Source organism: Leuciscus leuciscus (assembly GCF_965113295.1).
Source record: "Leuciscus leuciscus genome assembly, chromosome: 5".
Classification (NCBI taxonomy): domain Eukaryota; kingdom Metazoa; phylum Chordata; class Actinopteri; order Cypriniformes; family Leuciscidae; genus Leuciscus; species Leuciscus leuciscus.
In genome coordinates this window covers 26,689,041-26,709,155 of record NC_138729.1, presented here as the reverse complement: position 1 = coordinate 26,709,155, position 20,115 = coordinate 26,689,041, and the positions used below count along the sequence as shown (strand labels likewise).

The 20,115-nt window shown below is 37.1% G+C and overlaps 2 protein-coding genes across 2 annotated transcripts in view; one reads left to right on the top strand and one right to left on the bottom strand.

Annotated features, from left to right (window-relative positions):
- The first annotated feature begins 62 nt into the window (after positions 1–62).
- Positions 63–7,353, top strand: tmem175 (transmembrane protein 175). Its single transcript, XM_082169828.1, has 10 exons — positions 63–775; positions 990–1,028; positions 1,321–1,418; positions 1,519–1,570; positions 1,688–1,723; positions 1,863–1,946; positions 2,067–2,231; positions 2,380–2,461; positions 3,717–3,852; positions 4,951–7,353. Exons 1-10 carry the CDS (start codon positions 575–577, stop codon positions 5,618–5,620), a joined length of 1,563 nt encoding a protein of 520 aa, XP_082025954.1. The 5' UTR covers positions 63–574; the 3' UTR covers positions 5,621–7,353.
- Positions 6,768–20,115, bottom strand: part of cds1 (CDP-diacylglycerol synthase (phosphatidate cytidylyltransferase) 1) — a 25,835-nt gene continuing 12,487 nt past the window's right edge. The window contains exons 2-13 of the mRNA XM_082169829.1: positions 18,165–18,313; positions 17,031–17,127; positions 16,645–16,742; positions 16,118–16,257; positions 12,992–13,050; positions 11,656–11,738; positions 11,028–11,115; positions 10,830–10,898; positions 10,574–10,726; positions 10,278–10,397; positions 10,059–10,162; positions 6,768–8,975 (exon numbers count right to left, since the gene is read on the bottom strand). Of these exons, the coding sequence (XP_082025955.1) occupies positions 8,840–8,975; positions 10,059–10,162; positions 10,278–10,397; positions 10,574–10,726; positions 10,830–10,898; positions 11,028–11,115; positions 11,656–11,738; positions 12,992–13,050; positions 16,118–16,257; positions 16,645–16,742; positions 17,031–17,127; positions 18,165–18,313 (1,296 nt within the window). The 3' untranslated portion in view covers positions 6,768–8,839. The remainder of the gene's footprint in view (positions 8,976–10,058; positions 10,163–10,277; positions 10,398–10,573; positions 10,727–10,829; positions 10,899–11,027; positions 11,116–11,655; positions 11,739–12,991; positions 13,051–16,117; positions 16,258–16,644; positions 16,743–17,030; positions 17,128–18,164; positions 18,314–20,115) is intronic.

Below are 20,115 nucleotides of genomic sequence, written 5' to 3'. Positions count from 1 at the left end.
TTTGTAGTCGACACTCTCCCGGGCAGCTGTTCTTTATTTGATTCATTCCCTATTCATTTTATTGATGTGATTGTGAGTTGAGGTCCGACTCAAAGAATTGGTTCAAAAACGATTCATTGGCGCTTTTACATACATTTCAAGTTCAGTTTGTTTCACCCCCATATTTAGCTAATAAAAGCATACATCTATTTAGAAAATAAATATAATTATATAATATTTACATAAAACAAATACTAGAAGTTATATTAATTGGCTAATGAAGTAACCCAACCGAATATATTTTTCCGGTCAGTCAAATCCTAGGTTCACTCCAAATACATCGGTTCTCTGAATTATCACGAAAAATACCATTCAGATCGTCATATACAATACATCAACAAAATGTTCAGTCCGGATTTGTGAACCAGTTCAATAGATTCATTAAAAAGATCCGACTCAAATAAACGACTCGTTCACGAAACCGACATCGCTAACTTCCGGTCAGCTGATATCGAATCATCGGTGTTTGCAAACAAATGTACTGTGGCTTCATGCCTGCACCGTCCAGGCAGTGACACCACACACCGCCGCGGTCATGGGAGAAAATGATGAAAGCGAAATAATCGAGCACCACGATGACGAGGAAATGGAGAAGAGACGGAAACCGAGGAATCACTCGAATTCCTTCCCGGAGAGCCTGTCTTCGTCGGAGAAGGAGGGACACAGCAGCACGCAGTCCTCACACCGCCTGCTCGCCTACAGTGATGCGCTCATCTCCATCATCGCCACTGTAATGGTGAGGGGACTCACACAGAGAGCCTTCTGCTGCTGCAGACGAAAAACAAAGGACTTGAATTTAATGTCTTGAATGCACATTTAGATCGTATATGACAAACCGCTGACATTTACTGTAACTCGCCTGTTCTCTTGGATCCCTTAAAATCATTGGTTTATAAAACATATGCATGGAAAAAACGCACTAAACGTGTCATGAATTTTTGTTTTCACAGATACTGCCTGTTTCACATACTAAATTTCAGGATACTGAGGTAAAACAACGTTATAATATTGCCTTCAAGTGACAGTTAACCCCCCAAAAAATGAAAATTCAGTTATCATTTACAAACCCTCATGTTGATCTAATACTTATGACTTTATTTTGTGGAACATATTATATTGTTTTGTACATGTATGTTCAAGAGAAGAAAGTAAGTCAAATGGGTTTAGATCTACATGAGGGTGTATAAATCATTTTAGGGTGAGCTGTTCCAGACAAAATGCAAGTGTAAAACAATTTGTTGCATGTTTATCTCCTAACTGATATGATCGCTCTATATTCAGGAACTGAAACAGAGTATTCAGTCTTTGCTCACCACCAAGGTTGCTGTCTACTTGATGACTTTTTTGATTGTCACTGTTGCATGGGCTGCACATATCCGGTGAGAGCATTCAAGCGCTACAGTCTATCAATTAATAACATCATGTAACTGCTCGTTTTATTCATTTGCATAGAGATTTCATTTAAGTATTTGTCTTCAGGTTGTTTCAAGTCATTGAACGCATTGATGACACACTTGCACTGCTGAACCTGGTGAGAACACACAAAGTATTGCCTAAACTTTACAAGAATAATAAATGTAAAGTAGCTACATATTAATTTTGAAAGAGTTTAATAACTATTCAACATCTCATTTCTATTCCATTTCAGGCATGTATGATGCTTATAACCTTTCTACCATACACAGTGAGTCATACCACTCATGTTTGAAAGATTTCTTAGTTCAGCACAATTTGATGACATTGTACTTCCCTTTTGCCTCCTTTCTCTGCCTGTTCATGATTGTTGTTTTTTTATGTTTACTTTATTCACTATCTTCTCATAGTTCTCTCTCATGGCAATGTTCCCTAATTATATTCTTGGCATCCTCCTCTTCTGTGCTTGTGTCATGGTGATCGGTTTAATTCAGGTGAGAACGTGAGCATGTGCTGAACAACATTACCTGCATAAGAATCTTTGAGATCTCCATTATTTTGAACACTGTTTGGTTTTTACTGTCATATGTTTTTGTGTGTGTCTCTGTCCATAGTGCTTGATTGTCTTGTATGGATTCAGCCATCCTTTCCTCCTCAATGACCAGATCCAAATGTCTGAAAATCAGGCTTATTACAAGCAGCACATCCTCAAAGTCATCATGAGGGTTCCGATCATGTGCCTGTTCGCCAGCATTTTTTCAGTTATCTTCTTCCAATTGGTATGTAAATTTATATATATAACATTTACTTATAATTTTTTTTATATATTACATATCATCATATATAAGTTATCTTTTTTACCTTAAAACAATTTATATATAAACAGTAGAATTAATTCTTTTTATTTATATATTTTTCCCTTGGTAGTCCTACGTCATTTTGGCTATTGTCATATTCCTGCCCTACATCTCTGAGTGTTTAAAGTGGATCCGGAATAAAACCATTGGTGGTGAGATCAAAATGCCACAACACTTCACTCTTATTCTTACATTGGATAGGTGTTTTGTTGTCATTGTTTTACTACATACACTACTGTTCAAATGTTTGGGGTTGGTTCAGTGTTTTCTGAAAGAAAATAGCCTGAAAAAAGTTATGATAACCAAGAGTAATGTTAATTTTGTTCATTTAAGTTCCTTTACTATAAGTCTCTTATTCTCACCAAGGCTGTATTCATTTTTAAAAAAGACAATAAAAACTGTATTATTGTGAAATATTATTACAATTTAAAGCAACGTTTTTCTATGTTAATATATTTTAAAATGTAATTTATTCCTGTGATGGTAAAGCTGAATTTTCAGCATCAATACTTCAGTCTTCAGTGTCACATGATCCTTCAGAAATCAGTCTAATATGTTGATTTGCTGCTCTAAAAGCATTTTTTAATGTTAAAAACAGTTGTGCTGCTTAATATTTATTTGGAAACCATGATGCATTTTTTCAGGATACTTTGATAAACAAAGTTCAAAAGAATAGCATTTATTTTAAATAGAATCTTTTGTAACATTATAAATGTCTACTGTCACTTTTGGTCAATATATAATGCATCCTAAATAAAATGATTAAAGAGATACTTCACCGATTAGCATGAAGCTTTGTATCAATAGAAACCCGGTAGTATTTTCGAATGACCGTGCTTCCCTCCCTCATGTCCCCCTGAGACGAGAGATTTATGTATTGTGTGTCTGAAAAAAAAAAAAAGCTCCGATGACGTAAAAATCGTCATTTTGCGTCATCTGAGGCTTTTTTGGCCGGAGGCTGGAGACTACAGCCAGTAGTAGGAGCTAGTTCCGCATGTTTTCAACCCGTCCGTAGGGGGTGGGATCTCACGATAAAACGGCGTCTTTTCAGTTTCAAGTCAACTAGTAGCCTTGTTGTATCATTTCTTCCGATACTGCCCTCTGTAACCGGTAGGCGTGGCTTGGGAGTGGCCACGTAGGGCAGCGAAGCAAGTGCATTCTGGGAGTTGTTGTCTTTCATCCGCATGAGCCAAAAATTAATTTTCTGGCTTTTCTCAGTCTAGAAGGCACCAACTTCTAAAATAATTTCACATTTCTACTACATAAATTACCCAATTTAAATACACATTCATCTTTCCAGCGGTGAAATATCACTTTAATTTCTTTTTAAAAAATCTTACTGATCCCAAACTTTTGAAAGGTTATGTAATTGTAATCTGCATTATATCATGTTTTCTATAAACTCAGGTCAGGTGGAAGACAGTCCAGATTCAATGCTCTTCTACACGTATCAGCCCAGTGAACCTTTGAGTAAAGAGAGAGTGGAGGCGTTCAGTGATGGGGTGTATGCAATCGTAGCCACACTGCTCATCTTAGACATTTGGTTTGTATTTTACTATCCTCCAAAGGTAATATGACAGTTTACGATTTAGTCAGCAGCATTGGCTTTGTCATTGCTCTATTGGACAGGCTACTAGTTGTGTAACAGCATCAAAGTTGACAAAGCTTTGTTAAAGGGATAGTTCACAAAAAAAAAAAAATTCTGTCATTAATTACTCTCCCTCATGTCGTTCCAAACCCACAAGACATCTTTGGAACACAAATGAAGATATTTTTAATGAAATCTGAGAGATTTATGTCCTTCCATTGGCGGCTATACAATTGACACTTAGACGCTTCAAAAAGTTCATAAAGGGATCATAAAACTAATCCATATGAATCGAGTGGTTTAGTCCAAATTTTCTGAAGAGACACGATCGCTTTATATGATGAACAGATTGAATTTAGGCTTTTATTCACATATAAACATTGATCAGCGAACATAAACAGAAGCTCAACCGAACCTGCTTGATGCGCGAGAGCAAATCTCTTGCAGAAGCTCAAACGTGCTGTGTTACACGAGTATGAACCTCATTGGTTCTTGCAGAAGCTCAAACGTGCTGCGTAACACGAGAATGAACCTCATTGGTTCTTGCAGAAGCTCAAACGTGCTGCGTAACACGAGAATGAAACTCATTGGTTCTTGCAGAAGCTCAAACGTGCCGCGTAACACGAGAATGAACCTCATTGGTTCTCGCACATCAAGTGAACATGCTTGAGCTTTCGTTTACTACAGCTAATGTTTGAGTTTAATGAATTTTTATATGTGAATAAAAGCCTAAATTCAACCTGTTCATGATGTAAAGCAAATCTGGGCTCTTCAGAAAATTTGGAGTAAACCACTCAATTCATATGGATTAGTTTTATGATCTCTTTATGAACTTTTTGAAACTTCAAAGTGGTTGTTTTGTAGCTGTCAATGGAAGGACAAAAATCTCTCAGATTTCATTTAAAAAAATCTTCATTTGTGTTCCGAAGATGAACGAAAGTCTTGCAGGTTTGGAGGGTGAGGAATTAATGACAGAATTGTCATTATTGGGTGAACCATCCCTTTAAATATCTAAGGAGATTTGAGAGCTTAATAAACTGTCTGTTTACACAGTGAAGGCAACGTGCCTGATCCGTCTGTGGTGAAGAAGCAGTTTAACAACAGCCTCACTGCTGCGCTTCAAGAGTACGGCCCCGAGTACCTGGCCTACTTCGGTTCCTACGCCACCGTCGGGCTGCTTTGGTTCGTTCATCACTCTCTCTTCCTGCACGTGACCAAGGCCACGCGCCTCATGGGCCTCTTCAACACGTTCTCCCTGGCCTTTGTGGGTGGCCTGCCCCTCGCCTACCAGCTCACGCACGAGTTTCCCAGAGGCTCCCGCAATGAGCTGGAGGCCGTGCAGATCAGCTGCGTCATCATCTTCTTCGCAGGTCTGTTCCAGCTAGCGATGTGGGTGGTGGCGCTTTTCACGGAGCGCGAGACGTTGCACCCGTACGTGCGCTACGGCGGTCGAGACCACACCTTTATGCTGGCCAAGCTCTCGCTCTACCCCTGCGTGGCGCTCGGGACCTTTTTCCTCACCTGCATCCTGAGCCGCTTCAGCGCGCCCATCTTTCACATGATGGAGATAGGTGTGCCGTTCGCTTTTCTGTTACTGAGGCTTCTGGTCCGTGTAGCGCTGGCGCTACTCAGATGGCTCTTCTGTTCTGCAAGGAATGATTTGGACAGCGTTCCAGTAGAGGAAGAGGACTTACGGTTGCCTATTACTGATGTACTGACTTAGTGAACGGAGAAGAAGAAAACATCTCAATGTTTGACCTAAGATCAAGGTTAGGCTAGCTTTCCGACACCATTGTTTATAATTAATGCTGCAACTGACAGCTTTGTGCTGTAGAAGGCATCCGTATAGGTCAGATCTCTCCAGTTATTTAGTGTAATAGACAGTGGAAGTGATTGATGTAGTGTGAGAAGCGCTTGGTCTTCATCACGATGAGTCTTCAATGTCGTAACATTGGTCTGCGGAGGGCGGAAGAGATTTTTTTTTTCTCCTTACAGAAATGCACTAAAGTTTTTCAGCATCTTACAGTTTGTATTAGCATGCCAAAACATTGTCTTTGTTTTTTGTTCATATTTGAATGTGAATTAAGTTACCTAAAGGTTTTCACTTAATTCAAACAGTAAGATCTACAAAAAGAACTACCAAGTTTTTAAGACCAGGATAAGTTAGGTTGGTTTTAGAATTCCTACTTTATTTTTTATTTGTTAATTATTTTGACTTTTGTACTTAACTTCTTGCAATGTTAATATGATCATATATAAAGAGCTGGAATTGTTTTTTTTTAGGTGGCTTCCTATTCTAATGGAGCTATGGTTCAGGTCTCGGCTGGTTCTGGTGGCAGAAATCGTTCATACAGCTGCATAAACATCCAAAACATCATGCATTAGGTTGAGGTGAATGCACTGTCAATGTTTTGTAATGCTCTATAAAATTCTTATGTTCATTTTGTGTGGCAATGAAACCAGTGATGCACCTTAGATTAAATAACGAAGTCGCCGTTGCACTTTACAGTCTGATCTGGATGGAACAGGTAGAGATCATGAAAATCAAGATGTATAAGCCATTATAAGATGTTGTTTGTTTGTTTGTTTGTGGTGTTTGAGATTACTTTTGGTTTGTATTTCATCTAAATGTTAACATACTGACTGCAAGATGTTAAATGTAAAATGCACTTGTCCAACATTTCAATTGCTATTTCAAGTGGTTGTTGTTGATTATTCTACTTTTCTTCACATTAACAGTCTGCTTTAGTTTTGGGAATATCAACAAACAAAGATACAATTTTGAGAATAAACACTCAATTGCTGCTTGCAGAAATACTGTATTTGTGGTGGAAAACTGAAATCATGTAATAAATGTGACCACAGTGAGAGTAGGTCAAAAGTTAAGTTTATTCACCAAGTGTAGCATTGCAATAGTAACAGTAATATAATAATAATTCTTACTTTTTCCCAGTATTGCCCATTATTTGTTACTTTGTCTTCTGGTAAATATCAATTACTGAAAACTTAGATTTATATAAAAAAAATAATAATCTGAAAATCAAACAGACATAAATAAAGGTTCCCATTTTTTAAAACAATGAATAACACAAACCGTGATAAGTAATTTGAAACCCATTTTCTGCTAAGCTTCTGAACAGGATAAGCTTGCACAATATTATATATTGGTAACATGATAAATTGTACAGCAGCTCTCAAAAACTAAAATTCTAATACAATTGTGACATCCACAAAATAAGCTATAGCCACCTTTCTTTGTTTGGTCTGATAGGATTCATATTTCTATAAACACAACATTCTCACATGACTGCAAAATGTCTACAGGACAGCAGATGTGAACGAAAGAAACATGTAAACCTATTTCAGACAGGAATGAATAAGGTAAGGGGTCATAATCATAGTCATAATAATAATAATATATATTTGGGGGGCTTTGCAATACACACAACTGGTCCATGATGTGCAATTAGGGCAAAGTTTTTTTTTTTTTTTTTTTTACAAATCCTCTTGTTGGATCTGAATTTTTAACTTAAAGCCAGAAAAAAGTTACAATAACCAAGAGTAATGTTAATTGTTCTTTTAAGTGCCTTTAACTACTATAAATACCCAATTTATTCAGTTGGTTTATTAATTGTTACAGGAATTTATTATTATTATTTTTAGGTTGTAGTATTTGACAAATGTTAATCATTGTGTTATATTTAAGTTGTTTTTCTTTCACAGCATAATTGACAGTGCTTTGGTACACATTTGTTTGGTAAAGAATTCTGAAAGATTTCACTTAATTAAAATAACATGAAAATTCAGGTTTTTAAAAACAAGAGCAGCTAAAAACAATATTGCAGGGAAGATATTGTAAAAACAAATTAAAAACAAAAAACATATAAACAACTTACCATTTTCTGTAAATTTAAGCACATTTAATTTTTTTTCTTTCTTTCAGATATTGGATATCTGCTCAAAAAAGCACCAGTGCTTTTTGATATTAAAACCTGAAAAGCTAATTGAAAACAGTTCAGAGTGAATCTTTCGACTCAGTAGATACAGTGCAACTAAAACGAATGGTCACTTAGGGGAACAGTAGATCACCTTCTCAAAAAGGCTGTTTCTCCCCCAAAAACAACCCGTTCAAGTTATTCTCCACCCATAGAGAAGTTTAGCCATGCTGGATTGGAAGACAAGTCGAGGTCTTCTTGCATATCATTTTCATAACTTACTATAATATAGAATATGTTAAGCCTTATATATTATTGTAATAAATGTATAATCTCTCACTATATTTGATCTAGTATATCATATATATGTACAATAATACATATGATGATATGTACACACACAAGTGAGTTACTCTAGCACTCACACAAACACCCTCAGTAATGTGGAATGGAAAAAGCAGTAACAGTAGGACTTACGGACATGCTTCGGTTTTAGACTCACTGTTTTCCAATGCTTTAAGTTTAGGACCCCTGTTATAAATCAAGCTCATTCAAATGTTAACTATGAGAATAATGGCATCTCACCTAAAGTCACCACCATGAGTTATTGCATTCGCAAAGCAAATCATACACTCATATATCAGGCCACAGCCGCTATCAAAATCAGAACAATGATGTCACTCCGCTGAAGCGCCTTTCTTGTAGTGCTATACATTCACTTACCATGTGCTTGGATCTTTTGTTTTGCATGTTTGTTGTTGATTGGAAGACCTCTGATGTTGATTTCCCAAACAGTGACTCAAGTCAAGAGAACCGTGTCGCCCTCTTGTGGTTAAGTCTGTAATGGGTTAATAGTGAGAGTTTAGTTTGCAGCAGACGTCACACTCTCTGTACAGGAGCTCCTGCGGTCGGTTGGGAGTGTGCTCTTGTGATCACAGTCATGAGTGAATGTTTGCAGAGTTCAACAGGACATGAACTGTTTTTGTCTGCTGTGGAGGAGTTGTCCGTCATTGGGCTCCCTCCACAGCAGGGGGCAGCATGCCCCTTTCTCGCAAGTGATTGCGCAGCGTGTTGAAGATGCTGAGTTGCTGTTCTGGTTGCAGGACGAGCAACTGCTGTAAGACCTTACTGGGATTCGGCCCCCTGGGGAAGAGAACAACGACCATCAAAATAGTGTCAAACATGCTTCATTACATTTCAGTGCTGATATCTAAATCTAAATGCTAAACAACAATACAGTTACATTTGCAAAATATCAGAAGTGAAAACATCTACATTTTGGTTATTTAATTTTTTTTTACAGATATCTTTATCATGACAACTTTCAGAAGATTTTTAGCATGGTAATGGATATGACAATGTTATATATGTATTTGGTCATAACGGAATAGATATTGCAGCAGTTGATTATTTCTGTTGAAGATTATTGCGGCTGCAACAGACCAAATACAGGGATTTTTCCAGATCTTATGAAGTCACAATGTTACTCATTTAAATAATCCACACCCACAGAATACTGGGAAGGCATGGCTGAGCTGCGCTAGAGATGAAGGCCCTGTCCCAAATGGCACACTTCATATACACTCTCGGTCTTGTGGACTTACAATGGCTGCCGCGTGCGCGTGTCCGTTGCAAAATATACAAAACTAAGAAGCTGTACAGTGTAATAAAATAATATAAATATTTAATAATATTCTTTTTTGTTTGTTTATACATAATTTCTACCACAAACCAATGCCAAGACAAGATAATGTAAATGTTGGATTAGACTATTCTTTAAAAATTAGTGCATAAAACTCACAATGTGCTAAAATTGATGGAGCAGGTCACATATATTTGTCTTATTGACAATGGGATTATTTAACTGAAGAGTCTCGACAGATGGTTCAATGGACGTTTTGTATTTCTTTGATTTGAATTGCTTGTGTCACTTAAATCTGGAGGGATCAGACTATCTTGTATAGCTTGATTCAACCATTGTATTATGATGAAGGTAATTATAAAAGGAACAGCCCACTGATGAGTAAATCTATTTTATTAATTGGATAAAGCCAAAGTTTACACACATTTGGCACTTGGTCTGTTGATTTTGGACCCTGTGTTTAATTCAATTATTTTTATTGTCAAACTTCCAGTTTCATTTATTTGATGGATTTGTATAGGTAATATTTTTTCGAAATAATAAATTATAACCAAATGAGTTAAGAGGTCACCTGACTTCCTCACCTGATAAAACTTGCTATGTAAACATGAACGAACGTTGCCATCAGATACTGACAGTCAAAACGATCCATTATTCCACCATGACCAGGAATAGTGTCCGCAAAGTCCTACAAAATGAAAAAGCACAAGCTCACATTGTAGCAGTCACTCCAAGTAGGTAAAGACTGTGTAAAGACACAAATTCAAGGGTTTAGGTGTGACTTCGGCTGAACATGAACTAACTTTGATCTTGAAAGCTCGCTTGAAGCCACTGGCAAAGAATCCACCAAATGGTCCGATCAGAGAGGCGAACGAAGAGAGTGCAATACTGTGGATCTGAAATGGGTAAAGGTTCACCGTTTTCTGCAGACACAAGAAAGATGTACATCATCAGCCAATACAACAATTATTTTGTAACATTCATGTTTATTTATCACTTCAAAGGATTCAGGAATAAAACAACCCCTCCCAAATAGTATGCATTAAGCAGAGCTTTATTAACTGTTACAGTATGAAGTTTTGCCCTGTCCAGTGCTCACCCATCCAACTGCATTCTGCACCACTGCAGGAAGTGTGTATTCCTGCATCATGAACAGATTTGAGGGCTCACACTCTACTGCAAAGCGGTTTGTCTCACTGTTGTATTCCACTGGACAAACAAAGTACTGGTACTGGGATAGCAGGTAGGCAAACTGGAAAAAAGGGAAGACATCAAGGTTTTAGTAGTCATATCTTGAGGGTTATGTGTGTATATGACAGTTGTTGGTGTTGCTTACAGGTCTAATGGTGACTTACAAAGAAACTTAAGACCACTGTTGCAAAGAATCCCCCAATAAATCCTTCCCAGGTCTTCTTCGGGGAAAGCTGATAGAGAGCAAAGAGGGTTGAAATAAGATCATTTTTATCCACAATGCATGAATTTATGGAAAATGTACTCATCATTTCAGAAAATTAAGGCATGAAACATCTACCATATAAATATCACAGGTTTACCTTAATCAGTGGTGTTCTTCCAAAAAAGAAGCCAAACAGGTAGGCCATGATGTCATTACAGATCACAATAGAGATGGGAACAATAAACCTAAAGGACAAATTATAGTTTTATTTTACAAACACATATTGTAGGAGAGAAGAAACTATGCAGTGAACAACAAAGTATAAAGAAACAAGGGAGAGAAGAAAGTTCACGTTCATTTAATTGATTTTTTTTTTTTAGAGAATTATCAATAACTAAAACATGTTAACTTGTTAACTAAAACATGAACAATTATGAACAGAAATTCTGTAGCTCTGAACAGCTTTCCTGTAGTGGTAAGAGCATTGCGTTAATAACGCAATATATGCGTTAATAACGCAAGGTTGTGGGTTCGATCCCAGGGGATTGCACATACCTATGTATAAATGTATAGGATAATGCAATGTAAGTCGCTTTGGATAAAAGCGTCTGCCAAATGCATAAATGTAAATGTAAGAAATGAGTACTGTACAGTACACTGCTCTCCCTTGAGCGGCCAGATATGTTATCATGCGAAACATAAGGAAACAAAGGAATGTAGCTTGAGAAACTTAAGTAGGAATGAGGTGAAACCTCAGACAGGTCCGTCAGGTCAGGTGGGCTTACCAGATCATTCCCTCAAACAGGTTCTGAATAACCAGATGTGACTGAGTCACCACAATCAACAAGGTCACATGGGTCCAAGCAAACTGGAATGGCAAGCACAAACACACACACACAATGGCCACCCACATACATACAGACACACACACAAACTCAGAGTGAACAGTTGAAATGTTGTCTATTCACTAAAACAATGATGATATATAATGCAACACACGTCTCAACACAATCACAGCATGATTTATTATGCGTTGATAAACAATTTTAAATCTCAAATGTTAATTAAGAAGACTGTGCTAAGACTACAAAATAAAACAAACTGGTCTAAATACTTGACTAGTAATTGTTAAAGCAAACTTGGCTGGAACAAAAAGTATTTTGTTGCCGAGTGTTTCTTGTGGCAGTTGATGATGTGTTATGGGTGTTACTCACACTCACAAAGAAAATTACTTTTTGCTGACATCAGTAGTTCAAGTGAAGTAAGCACAGTTTATGCCTATTATTAGAGTTCCTGAACTGCTGTGGCTGGACTCAACCCAGAAGCCCAACACTGTTTGCATGTCCTGAAGATGACTAGTGTTAATGTTTTTGGCAGGCTTGAATTCAGGCTTGGGGGTTGTGTGTGTCAATAAAAAGCAGCATCAGAGCAACCATTGCCATTGTCACGATGCTAAATGTGCGTCTTGTTTTCAGTTGGCTTTATGAAACACCATCTTTAGAGTGCCATGAAAACATCAATCACAATTAATTATGCAAATAAATGCAAGAAAGAAGACAAATTCAGTATGCAAATATCGCAATGGCATCATCACTGCTGTTGCTTTTTTAAAGATTCTAAAATAAATAAAACAAAATAAAATCATTCAGCAAAGAGACATTAAACTGATCAAACTGTAGAGATATTTATAATGTTCAAAATATTTCTATTTCAAACAAGTGCTGGTCTTTTGAACAATCAAAGAACTCTGAAAAAATCAGTAATGGCTGCTGAAAAATCAACATTTAAAGTGGATCAAAACCTTTCATCAAAGTTATACAAGAATTTACCCGTTCTTGTCTTTGATTAACTTTTTTGATCCACTTCAAATGTTGACTAATGTAGTTTTTTTTTTTTTTTTTTTATCAGTCAACCTAATATAAATACATTTTTCCATATTTTGAAATACTTTCACAACACCCAAGATATCTGAATATTAACTAACTATACAGAAATATTTTTAAATGTGATATGACGACATGTGACTAGTGAGTATCTAATTATCCAGCGTATGAGATGCACATGACTGTGAATGGAATGGACAGTTTAGTTCTGGCTGGCACAGAAAAGACTGATACACACCATATAAAACTGCAGGCGGTAATGCTTCTTCACTAAACTCAGTACAAACATGCAGAAACCTGTAAAAAGCAAAAAACATGCAGTTAATTTCCTAAAATACAGGAGAAATTATAAATCTGATCACGGTTTACTGTATCATTCTGTTTTCAGTATTAACAGTTTTTTCATCAGTATAGAGTTATTATAAGTTTAATTTTGTTTTGGAAACATTCCATATCACTGTTATGACAGAAGCAGTACACAACATTATGGCATATTTTGTTTTCATACATCTACAAAATACTGGAACAAACACACTGAGTTATTCTTTATTCTGTATAATGTGATTTATATAATTATACTCAAGGCTCTCACTAATATACAGGGGTCTTGATGACAACCATTAAGTGGTGTTGGAGAGAAAGCAAGGTTTAGTGAAAATAAAAATGACTGCAGTGCTACAGCTTCCAACATGCTGTGCAGATTTATGGCCATAACAGAGGCAGAGGTAAATGCGCCTTTGGTCCTGGGTATGATCACACATTTACATCTACTTTTGCAGCAGTGACTTTGTCGCAGCCCTAAGCTGGTCCAAACTCATGGAATTTGTGGAGTTCATGCAGAGTGATGCTGTCATTAAAGCAAAAGGGTGACACACCAAATACACTGCCCGACAAAAAAAAAAAAAAAAGTCACTGTTCAGATTTACATAGGCAAATGCTTAAAGGTAGGGTAGGTAATCATTTTTCAAAAAAAAAAACATTCCAAATTTGTTTAAACTGTCTTTATATACCAATACATAATTAAAATGTAAGTACTCTGAAAAAGAAAATATAAAAATCGAGTGACTGTAGACCTTTTAATCTGCAATAAACACAGCTCATTATTTCCATTCACTCCACCCCCTCCCTTCTGAGCTCCTTCCAAAGCCACGCCCCCAAAACACATGAACGCGCGACGCCAAACGCTCAGGCTGGAACAAGACGCATTTATTACCTGAGACGAGTGGAGAGGAAGGAGCGCAGTACATACAGTGACATCATGTCAGAATCACATGTAATAAAATACCTAACTTTATCACTATGAATATAAACAAATAAGATTTCTTTTAGTACTCACTATCAAGCTAGCATATCGATAATGGTAAAGTTTCATTCGGTAACGAGCTATATTTATAAGGCAAAACTAAAAACAGGTTGCATTGATACACGTTTTTCCATTACCATCAGTTACACTGTGATGAAGATGAATTTCGTGTAAGATTCATAACATATACGGTGTTTTGCATGTAAGAGTTTCCATGATGAAAACATTGTTGACTCTAATGAAGACTAACGTACACTCCGAGTCCGGAGAAAAGTACCGCATCGTCGGCTCAAGGACAGGTCCGGGGTTGAGGGCGAAGCAGAGGAGGTCGTTCAAGAGTGCGGGCAGGGTCCGAGGAAGTAGTTTTTGCCTTGTTTGCCTTCGCTGACTGCATATGCAGGTGCTTTGAGCTGAATATTTCCGGGAACAGTGACATGTGATGAGTGCACGCAGGGCAGCGCGCGCAGTGGGGCTCGGGGCGGGCACGAGACATGAAGGCATCTGATTGGTTCTTTACATTCGCACCGAATGGCAGTGATTGGTCAGAGTTTTTACTGTCCTGCAGCTGCTACAGAGGTCTGATTTTTTTCATTCCTTTTTCTAAACACATAATGTATTGACTACTATCAGGATGGAAGGACCATTTCACCCAGTATAAAAAAAAGTGTTTCTGAACAGGATTACCTACCCTACCTTTAAGAGTCAATGTTTGGACCATTGTTGCAGTGATTATTATGTTCCTAGCATGTTATATGTTTGGCAACAGTTCTTCTAACCCTAATTGATGGAGTGTGAAGCTTTTCATTTCTTAAACAACCATGTTGGAAGACACATCATGGCCATATTCCAGATGACAACGACAAGATTCATCAGGCTCAAATTGTGAAAGAATGGTTGGGAGGGAGCATGAATAATACTTGGTCAATATCTTGTATTGACAATGCAAGAGTCAAGTCCTTTATAAAGTCAACTCCAGCACATCCCAAAGACTTTCAATGAATTTAAGGTCTGGATTCAAAGGTGCAAATTCATGTGTGAAAATGATCACCATGCTCCCTCCCAACCATTCTTTCACAATTTGACATTTGACACTGAATCTTGTCGTTGTCATCCTGAAATATGGCCATGATGTTGAACATGGTTGTTTAAGAAATGAAAAGCTACACACTCCATTAATTAGGGTTAGAAGAACTGTTGCCAAACATATAACATGCTAGAAACATAACAATCACTGCAATAATGATCCAATCATAGACTCTTAAGCATTTGCCTATTTAAATCCAAACAGCGACTTGTTTTTTGGCCTGGCAGTGTTCAATTGTCTTTATTACATTTTTTACTTAAATAGTTGCGGCGCTCAAGGTTGTGCTATATTGTGAATATACTGTACACTACCTTTCAAAGGTTTGGGGTCGGTAAGATTTTTGTTCTCACCAAGGCTGCATTTATTTGATCAAAATACTACAAAATCAGTGATATTGTGAAATATTATTACAATTTAAAATAACTATTGTAATATATTTTAAAATGTAATTCATTCCTGTGATGGCAAAGATCCTACAGAAATCATTCTAATATGCTGACTTTGTTGCTCAAGTAACATTTCTTATTATTATCAATGTTGAAATGGATGTTGTTCTGCTTAATATTTTTGTGGTAATATATTTTTGTGAATATTTTCAAAAGAACTTTCATTTAAAATAGGAATCTTTTGTTACATTATAAATTTGCTTGACCAATTTAATGTATCCTTGCTGGATTAAAGTATTAATTTATTTAAAAAATAAGAATTACTGACCCCAAACCTTTAAACAATAGTGTAGCAGCAGCTCAATAGCTTGTTGGCAAAGAAGAACAGCATATTCACATGTTGAAGCATTTGTAAATGTGACCAAGCATGTATCTGTCATTAAGTCATTTCATAAAAACAATGCTTTGAATATCATTCAGAATATAATAAATTATGGAAAAAATTGTGGACTATGGGCTTTTGACCTAGAGTCATAAAAGTCTCTGATTGTCTCCTTGGAGTATTTTATACGAACTTTCGGTTACACTCACCTGCCAAATACACTGCAAAAGAAATAAACCGATGATAACGCACAAGGAACTGCAAAGGTTCCTCCCTTTGGACGAGTGCACCAAAATAATCAGCCACTGTCTCTCCATAAAAGAAGTAGTTCACACAAATCAAGAAGTACCTGAAATACAAGGTGCATTTGTGTCAAGATCTGACCAATATTTGAGTGAAAGACACATATTTGACAGAAACTGTGTTGAGTTTTAACAATAAATGGCCCCTTTCTTCTGCTTGGCTGTCATCTTGATTTGTTTGGACAAAGCCTGCAGGTGGGGCGTACTTTATGCTAGGTTCCAACATGGAAGTGCACTTTGCTCAATTCCAGTTAATCACTACTTTATCTATGACAAAAGGTGACTGGTAAAACGTGAGAGAGTGGGTGTATGTTTGTTTGTAGTTGAGTGTTTGTACATGAATGTAAAGTACATAAAACAGTGAGAAGGGGGAAAGGGTGGAGAGATAGTGAGAAGAGAAGCTTTAAACGGTGCCTTGTCTGCATTTTACTTACCAGCTTAGAGTCCTGAACCACGGCAGATCATAGGAATGGTAAACTCTGTAGCCAATGGTTATAATTTCATGAAAACACTTGATTTGAACACCCATAACCTATAAAAAAGAATTATAAAAAATTTGTATTTTGAGTCAAACACTGCACTTTTTAAAATCACTGCATTGATTGATTCATATCGACTTTTAATTGAAAATATCTACACATGTCAGTTTAAGTGAGGTTATAAATGAGCTAAATGGCCCAAAGGGTTTGTGGGATGGCAGCTAGGATGTTGTGTAAATGCTTGGTCTAGGAACCACAAATGCTAGCTAGCCAGTGGTCAGTGTGTTAGTCATGTTCATTTAATTTTATGTGGTACACATATGGTTTGTACTCATACTTACCACAAATATAAGCATAATGGGTCCTAAATAGATGATGAGGAAGAAACCAATGATCATTGTCATTGATAATATGCCTCTTATCCACCAGTTCTTCCACCTGCAGAGATCGAGATGTTTTTTTAATTCATAAAAACATATTTGCATGAGGAATCAACAGCTGAATCAAAACTACAGAATCAACAGTTAAACCAAAACTGCAGAATCAAGACACTAAAAGCCAGTGAAAGAGGTGGAAATGAAGCTGAGTAAAATGTTAAACTGATGACCCAGAGGTTTTCCTCAAATGTAGGTGTGTTAAACTGCATGAAATGGCATGAACAGAATGATGTATTGTTTAACAAAACAATGATTTCAGTTTGATTTAAGCTTCCCCTGTTGATCACTGAAGTTGTATTTTTGATGTTCTGAGATTTCTGAGAACAAAACGGATGAGATCGATTTATGCTGATGGTGCCATAAATGTAATAAATGAGGTTCCATGAGAGATGTGAATTCTTCATTTTCTGGCCCAGAGTGTAATAAACTGTTTGCAGGTGCCACAACTCATGAACGCCGCTGAAAATAATGAGGAGATTTGTCAATGGAGAGGAAGAGAAAAGGGAGGGAGAGGGAAAAAAAAGCGCAGCATCATCACAAAGCGTAGCCAGGCGCCAGCATTCAGGCATGTCGCCCTGCATTGGATCAGCACCTCTGCGGTCTTTTAAAGAGACTGCAGCAAATCCCACCAACAGAGCAGCAAAACTGACGAGGATTAGGAGTGTTTTACCCACTGACCTACCCCCTAACCTCATCTGCATATCAAATATCACTAGAGTCTGTCTTATTGATCAGAATCAAAGTGAATAGCTGAGCAATACGACGTTCTGTAAGGTTATGTGTTTGCTTTTAAAGATTTACTGGATACATTTTTACAAGGCTCTTATTTTACCAATAAATTCATCATATGTGGATAGGATTGTTTTAAGAGAATATTAGTGCACTGGTTTCCTTTTTCCCAGCAAAAACAGGTTCAACTAGTTTGTGAGACCTTAGAGACTCATACTTGCCCGTGCGTATTGTATTGGGGCCTAAACGTACATAATGCTGACATAGACTGTTTGGGGAGTTGCTCATGTGCTCAGTGTCATTGGGTACCTAGATGACAAGCCCTCCAGGGCTTTGTTGAGACACTGTGGAGTGTTATCTGTGGGAGGTGGCATGTCTGGTGTGTCCGCTTTGGAGTCGCCCTCCATTTCTCCTTCCCCTTCACCGGGAAAAGCAAGCCTGTCATCTCCATCTGCCTCCTGCAGAGTGCAAACACACACACAGTGAGAAACATTTTATATAAACTAGATATTTCATGCACTTCAGGGCAGATAATTATATTTTGCTAAATTATCATTTTGAAGCGTAAATACAAATCGCCAGAAGTAAAAAGCTCAACGTAGGCTATAAACAGACTACAACACGGTTGAATTACTTCAAATTCGCTAAGCTTCCGACAACTCTTTCAGTCTTTATTTTTAAACCATTTTCCCTATGATGACGTTTAAAGTCCCCGATAACCTCTGTAGTCCCATTTAGCCACTTGTTAGCCATTCATTTTCAACACAAGTAAAAACTTTTTTTTTTAAACGTGACAATATCCTGAGCTTGTGTTAAAGTCAATCGACTTTAAATCGACTATTTTGACTGTCAAAATGCCGGCGGACACAGCTACAGTGAGTTGTTCAAAATCTTTCTTTTTAGTAAACTCTGTGTACACAAACAATGTTCTCAATGCTCGAGTTCATGTGTAGAGCCCCTGGTGATACTTTGAGCAAAGTTTCATGTTGTATAGAGCCTCCTTAGTGTTTTAAAAATAGTGATTTTTGATGCTATCATAAAAGTGCCCCATTCACTCCCAATTCACAAGGCATTTTAACCTAAAACGAAAATACGGTCAAACTTAAGAGGCGTTTCCATTCTAATTATGCTTTTAAATGAAAGTTTGCCTCGGGTAGATTAACAAAAAGAGCTTAGGTTGCATTTTGGCGAGAGTTACCATTTAACCACAGACCTTATTACAGGCATTTAACCAAAAACCCATTGACATCGAGAGGACGGAAGCACAAGTGCTAAAATGTTAACTCATTTCTGGGATTTGGCCTACAAAAATACGTCCCTCCAGCACTTTATTGCATGTTGCAGTTTCCCCCATTCATAGCAATACGGATGAACTGTCTTGAGCATTAAATAGTCTTTGGTTGCATCTTATGTTGTTTTTTATGAATCTCACCATGAACATTGCCTTTTTAAGATGAATGTTAAGTCATGTCTCTCTGTATGTCTGCAGTAGGGCTGCAACAACTAAACGATGAAATTGATAATAATCAATAATGAAAATAATCAACAACAAATTTGATTATCGATTAGTCGATAGACCTTGTGCACCAGAAACCAGCCAGTCACACCGCTTTACAATAGTGAAAAACACATTTCTATACACATAACGCTTATGAAAAAAAATAATAATAATTAAAAAAAAAAGCAAAACACAGAGTGAGCTGCAGCTGTGGGAAATGTACATGACCTAAGTTGTCAGAAACATATACAGGTGAAACTCGAAAAATTAGAATATCGTGCAAAAGTTTATTTCATTTATTTCTGTAATTCAACTTAAAAGGTGAAACTAATATATTATATAGACTCATTTCATGCAAAGTGAGATATTTCAAGCCTTTATTTGTTACAATTTTGATGATTATGGCTTACAGCTTATGAAAACCCCAAATTCAAAATCTCAGAAAATTTGAATATTACATGAAATCCCAAAAAAAAAAGAAGGATTTTACATACAGAAATGTCGGCCCTCTGAAAGGTATAATCATGCATATGTACTCGGTACTTGGTTTGGGGCCCTTTTGCATGAATTACTGCCTCAATGCGGAGTGGCATGGAAGCTATCAGCCTGTGGCACTACTGAGGTGTTATGGAAGACCAGGATGCTTCAATAGCGGCCTTCAGCTCTTCCGCATTGTTCTGTCTCATGTCTCTCATCTTTCTCTTGGCAATGCCCCATAAGGTCAGGCGAGTTTGCTGGCCAATCAAGCACAGTAATCCCATG

Bases quoted from the DNA above. Each gene is read 5' to 3' on its own strand.
- tmem175 (XM_082169828.1), top strand. From the start codon at position 575: ATGGGAGAAAATGATGAAAGCGAAATAATCGAGCACCACGATGACGAG. The intron at 776-989 runs GTGAGGGGACTC...TTGTTTTCACAG, and splicing joins CCATCATCGCCACTGTAATG to ATACTGCCTGTTTCACATAC. The intron at 1,724-1,862 runs GTGAGTCATACC...ATCTTCTCATAG, and splicing joins TAACCTTTCTACCATACACA to TTCTCTCTCATGGCAATGTT.